The sequence below is a fragment of the Castanea sativa genome, chromosome 6 (genome assembly GCF_040712315.1).
Source record: "Castanea sativa cultivar Marrone di Chiusa Pesio chromosome 6, ASM4071231v1".
NCBI classification, from domain to species: Eukaryota; Viridiplantae; Streptophyta; class Magnoliopsida; order Fagales; family Fagaceae; genus Castanea; species Castanea sativa.
Window position 1 is genome coordinate 1,037,809 of NC_134018.1, and position 6,369 is coordinate 1,044,177.

General features: G+C 32.8%; 1 protein-coding gene across 1 annotated transcript; it reads right to left on the reverse strand.

The window, feature by feature from the left end:
• Nucleotides 1-4,071: 4,071 nt before the first annotated feature.
• LOC142638273 (transcription factor MYB30-like) lies at nt 4,072-5,779 on the reverse strand. Its single transcript, XM_075812291.1, has 3 exons — nt 5,628-5,779; nt 5,257-5,386; nt 4,072-4,732 (listed from the first exon to the last, which is right to left on the reverse strand). The coding sequence occupies exons 1-3, from the start codon at nt 5,758-5,760 to the stop codon at nt 4,195-4,197; spliced, it is 801 nt and encodes a 266-aa protein (XP_075668406.1). The 5' UTR covers nt 5,761-5,779; the 3' UTR covers nt 4,072-4,194.
• Nucleotides 5,780-6,369: the final 590 nt, after the last annotated feature.

Here is a 6,369-nt window from a genome sequence, read left to right on the forward strand (position 1 = left end):
ATTCATATATGTTTTGGAATGTTAATTTATTTAGATTTGTGAAGATTATAGTTGCATGGATGACAAATGTGAATGTAAAAATTGTATTTTGAACAATTACTCAAGCTATAGACAATGAATGATGAATGGATGAATTCAATTATGCAAAGTTGTAATTTGATTAATTTATTTAGATTTGTGAAAATTATAGTTGCATGGGTGACAACTGTGGATGTAAAAATTGTATTTTGAACAATTACTCAAGCTATAGACAATGAATGATGAATGGATGGATTCAATTATGCAAAGTTGTAATTTGAATAATTTCTAACCATGAGAGGAATTAGAAGTATGATAAAATAAGTATATATATATATATATATATATATATATATATATATATATATGGATAATTACAGATTACCCACCTGTAGTTTAGCTCAAATTTAACTTATCCACCCATGGTTTTATTTTTGACACTTTATCCACTTGAGGTTACTTCCATTTAGTCTCTGTTACCCACCTTTGTTAAAAAAGAGGGGTAAATAAGTTTTTTTATACCCCCTTTATGTCTCTCTCCTCCCAAAACAAGAAAAACAAAAAAACAAGAGAAAAAAAAGATTAAAATATGGTATTTTTTTCTCATAATTCACAAACATGAAGAACATAAACCCAGAAAACTAATACAAATCAAATGAAGCAAAATGATGAGAAAGAGAGTTCTTCGTCTTCTTCCTTATACTTATTTTTTGTGCCCGAACTAAGAATTTATTAAAATCAAAGCTTAACACAGTTTACAACATAACAACAGGGAGGATCAACAATTTCCAGCACTTAATTTCTAAAGTTTTGATTTTCAACATCCAAGATCTCACTCACACGAAGCCTCTGTATATACATTGGCAGCACCCAAGGGGAGGATCGGCAAAGCTTGACCAAGGGAATAGAGTTATGAGAGAGGAAGGTTTCAAAGCCAAACAACAAACACTAGAAAAAATCACAACATCGTGAATAGTAGAATAAAAATTACTTGATTTGCTGGGTATAATAGAAGCAAAGTGAAATTTTCAAAGCTAAATAACAACAAAGAACCCACAAAATCACCAGATCGGTCAACGATTTCCTACATCGAGCCCATCACCTTTAAAGCTGAGCTTACTTATGTGAGAATTTGAAGGAGGTGGCCTCAGCAACAATGGACTCTTCAATTTGGCCGCCATAGCCAGCGATGGCTTGGATTTGGAGGGGATAGAGGTCAGATCAAATGGCAGCGCATTCTCTTTGGCCAATTTAAACTTTCGAGAGGGGCGTGGCTTGGTGGAGCTAGGGCTCAGCGACGACGCTGGATCGATGGAATTCACCTCCCTCAAGATCACATTTCTAAACCAAATCCATACCCATGGTGGAACATTTGTTTTGTGTTTATTGTGATCTGTGAGTTCTCTCTCTCCAAACCCATCACTGTTCACCACCCCTACCCATGGTAGATCAACTGCCTCCAGACACACCCCTTGTAGTGATTCTAGTCTAGATTAAACATTTTAGCAACTTTTATATAATTTTAGAAATTCTAACAAGGATTGTAAAACAAAGGCTATGTATTTAATTATTTATGCCTTGAAATTCAAGGAATTGGAGTTGGATTCGAATTCGGAGAAAGAGAAGTGTTTGATCTGTTTTGGGTTTTGTTTTTGATAAAAAATGTGTTAGAGTAACGTCTGAAAGGGAGGTGGGTTACGGAGTAGTAACGGAGGAAAGCACAAATGGGTAAAGTGTCAAAAAAGAAACCACGGGTGGATAAGTTAAATTCGGGCTAAACCACATGTGGATAATCTGCAGTTATTCCTTTTTCTTTTTTTTGTTTACTTCATTTTAGTTGATATAAGCATTTGATGATGCAATATTTTTGAATCTCAACTTATAAAGCTTGACTTGAGCTTGAGTTTGAGTTTGATATTAAGCTCAAGCTTGGCTTGACTAATTAATTGAGTCAAGCCAAGCCAAACTTAAGCTTTTTGACATTCTCACGAGCTCAAGTTCAAACATTGTTTTTAGGCTTGTCTCAAGCTTAAACATTTGATTTTTATTGACGAGCTAAGCTCAAACACACACTACTCGACAAACCTTGGCTCGTTTATAACCCTACTGCCCTCACTCCAGTAGGAATCTCATAGAAAAAGGTTTCTTGCTCTTTTGGAAATGCAAAAATATAATCAAAATGTAACTGTCTACTTAATTTTTAATTGTAAATTCTGAAAGTGTTTATATCTGCAGTAATCATTAAGATGTTATAATTCTAGATATTGATTTATGGTTAAAAGAATACGCCAACTTACTCATCATTAGACCACTAGTGTGGCCCTCCAATGGCCATACCTACTATTTGGTCTTTGATTCCATTCCCATGATAAGTTACTTCTTCCTTGCTTTGGTTAAGGTTGGACATAGGCCCAAGTTCGGCCATTAGGCTGAAGCACATAATTTTTTTTTTCTAACATTACTTGTTTAGTTTTTTTTTTTTTTTTTACACACTTTGATTTAAATGCTCAGGCGTTCTATGTAGAGAATATCTGGCCAAAGTTTGAAATGATTAGTCAATTAGACTTTTGTTATTTATTTTTAGCAAAAATACTAGTTTGGTCTATATATTTCGGTAATAATCAATTTGGTCTCTGTTATTTTAAACTTGCAATCAATTTAATTCTTACTGTTAATTTACTAGGGACATGAATTAATGGTAATGACCAAATTGACTACAGTAGTTTCAAATTGTCCTAAAACAACGTAGGATTGGCTCTTTAGCTTCAAACTATTCTAATCAAGGTGCTTAAGGGCTTAGGGAAATGGTTCAAGCTACGTAATTAGCAGCATATTATAATTATCTCTATAAAAAAATTGGTGATAATTAGGTTAAGATTTTCTCTCTTTGTAGCACACGAGAATAACTCTCTAAAATATCTTCTGAGTCGTGCTATAATATGGCATTTTATATGCTTGCATGTAGGGAACGAAAAACCAAGACAACATTGACTTATAATTTAGCTTCAGATATAGCTTCTTTATTTTTTGATCAATCAAGCCATATCAAGAATTTTCTTTTGATAGATTGAGCTGTGATTATAATTTAAAAGGTCGTTGAAGACTCTTGTATGATCAATTGAGCGTCAAGGCAGTCAAAATTTTTAAATTCTATCTTCTTTGACATATATCTTGAACATTACAACTTGAACTTCAATAACACATTACATACTCTATTGAAATCTTAACTTTGCACTTTATCAGCAAAATTAGTGTTCCTTTTATTGCTTTTACTATTATTGTTTTAGAATTGGTGATTGATTACTATGATTGAATTACTTATTGGAATACACATAAATTATTCAATTAATACCAACTAATCCACTGCATATATAATTTAGGGTCTAAGATTTTCCTAAAATGTTTTCCATGGTTTATATAAAATAAGTCAAAATGGTGAAAAACATTTTCTATGAGAAGTGGGAGTAGTTTTCTACAATTCCCTTATGGCCTACCCCATTCATTTCTTCTTGCTCCTAAAACCATCACCATCACCACTACCACCTTCACTACCTTCACCACGACCATCGCTAATTTTATCACTGCCACCACTACTATTTTGAGGCTACTACAATTAGTACTCTCACCTAAACCAACATTGAGTTTATATGAAATATTAATGATTTCTAAGCATATCAATATATATAAAGCATTTTCAAAGGTCATATTTAGATTTGCTACAATAAACATGAAAACTAGTCACTCTTTTTGGATTTTTTTTTTCCAAAATTTTTTTTTCTCCAGGAAAATATTTTCCACCGAAACAAAAGAAAGCATTTGGGAGAATACAATTATCATATCTTGTCAATAGAAATACAATAATTAATTTGAAATTACAAGGGAAAATGGAATTGGATTGGAAACCTCCAGCGTTTCACCTCCCCTGGTGTGGATTGTATCATTTGTATGCATCATGTTCTTAAGCAAATAACTTCATCAATAATAACATAATGTAGATTTTCTCTTTATTGATGTAGGAATCTATTTTCTTAACACTGAACTCCCCTCCATGAAACGATTACCTCATGAAACTCCCACCTTCTCTCATTCAATTGATCTATTTCACATTAATTAAAAAGAAAATCATAATTATTATATTGATAAATATTTCATTTAATATGAAATTGCACCAACACACTAGTTCACCAAATATGGATCTTCATTAATTCTCTTGTAGTTCTCGACTTCTTGCATTGCCTTGTAGATGAAATCTATGCCTTCATTGTAGCATGATTGAGATGCACTAAATCCTCCATCTGCGAAGGATACTGGATAGTTACTCTGGATGTAGGTATTGTCCATTACAAAGGGTTCAGTCCAAAAGTCACTAAATGATTGCTCAAGTGTTTCCAATGTAGCGAGACTATCTTCTGCAGTCCAATTTATGCCAGATAAAGGTGCATTATCAAAGCTTGAGTATGAGAATTCACTAGAAGATGTTTCTAGGGGTAATTTGGAGCTCTCCTGAACTTGGTAAGAGGGAGAACTGCTTACAGAACTGTCAGTTTTTGTTTTCCTCACTATATCAGTGTCATGTTGGTAAGCTTCATTGGACAATGTTTTCATCTTCGATGTTGTAGGATTTTTCTTGGTGCGCTTCTTCAGGTGGGCATGCCAATAGTTTTTTATATCATTATCTGTTCTCCCTGGCAAGCTTTCCGCAATCATAGACCATCTACAAAGAAAAATACATGGGGTTTATATAGAGGTTTTTTTGTGTCTTCTTTTCGATGAACGAGAAGATTGTATTGCATCAAATGTCTAGAGTACAAAGTTCAAGTAACAGCACCTATTAGCAGAACAGGAACACCAGTATATACACCAAATCTAACTCAATTTCAAAAGTTTATATGTAGTTACATTACTATATATTTATATTCACATATTTTAGCTCATTGAAAAATTCATTTTGAATCATTTCAAAGAAAAAATGACTAATTATGGTGATATCTTGGTTACTTACAGACGCATTTAATGCAGACATAAGATGCTTATGAGTATTCACCATGCCAACATGTTTACGCTGAATTCTTCAAAATGACTGGCATGTGTGAATTAGGTTATGCTCATAAATATTTGTTATCAAGTATGAAAACATGCAAACAAGAAAAAGCGCATGGAAAGAAGGGGAGATTTTGTAAATAAAGTTATGTTCATCCAAATTCTTGTTGAAGAATTAAGAAGGATTTAAGTCCGTACTTATTGCCTAGTTCTTCATGCAATTTGATGATCATAAGATCTTCTTCTTCTGTGTAGTTTCCTCGTTTTATATCTGGCTGGAGGTAGTTCAACCATCGCAGTCTGCAACTCTTCCCACACCTTGATAAACCTGTAAACCAATGTATAACAAAAAAAGGTTGATTAACATGAAGTACTGTAATGCCATAGGATTCCAATTTATTTTTTTATATTTCGATTTTCCCAGAAAGAAAACTATGATAGAAAATGGAAGACAATCATGATAGTCAATAAAGGCAAATCATGCATAAAAATGGACAATAAAAGTAAAGGAAAATCATTCAAATGTCCTTGGATTGATTTCTATTAGCTTCGAAGAGTTTCTTAATTACCTGCAAATTTGGGAAGTTCCCGCCAGTTCCAGTGGCCAAATCTCTGAATATAAGACCTTAGTTTATTATCTTCTTCTACACTCCATGCACCTTTCTTTAGTCCATTTTTATCATAGAAGGGAGCTCTCACCATCTCTCTCTAATTAAAAATTTAGGTCAAGTGATTCCCTAGCTCTAAGTAGCATATTTATACAAAAAAAATTGAGTTGAAAAATGTTCAATAATTAATGCCTTGAAGATGGACCTATCATATGTTTGGTCAAGATAATAATACAAAAAAAAAAAAAAAAAAAAAAAAAAAAAAAAAAAAGGTAGGCGCAACGGAAAGGGCTTTCGATAAAGTCATGATTTCATGAATGAAAACACTCTTTAAAATGTGTTACATGCTGCAGCATAAGGTTGGACTGACTTCTTCTATGTAGCCGTAAGGTAGGCATAAATTTTTATCTAGATATTTGGAGATTATCAATTAGCATCAATGTAAGTCTTGGATCGTAGGAGTACTCACATAAGTGCTTGTATAATAGAAGAAAATACTACATTTTAGTCAATCAAGTCTAAAATGCATATACATCATGCCGTGTAAAGTTGTGTAAAAATACATAGTTGTTAAAGTAATTGTGCAAATTTACTCTAACACTATTCATTTTGCATTTAGTTTTTTTTATTAGTTCTTTATGTATTTTGAGGATAAAAAAAAAGAGGGTAGATGTTGGTTGTTGTGGGTGAAGAAAAATAAATA

Coding starts and splice junctions, on each gene's coding strand:
- LOC142638273 (XM_075812291.1), bottom strand. CDS start 5,760: ATGGTGAGAGCTCCCTTCTATGATAAAAATGGACTAAAGAAAGGTGCA. Junction 5,387..5,627: donor GGAACTTCCCAAATTTGCAG/GTAATTAAGAAA, acceptor ATTGGTTTACAG/GTTTATCAAGGTGTGGGAAG. Junction 4,733..5,256: donor CATGAAGAACTAGGCAATAA/GTACGGACTTAA, acceptor TTTTCTTTGTAG/ATGGTCTATGATTGCGGAAA.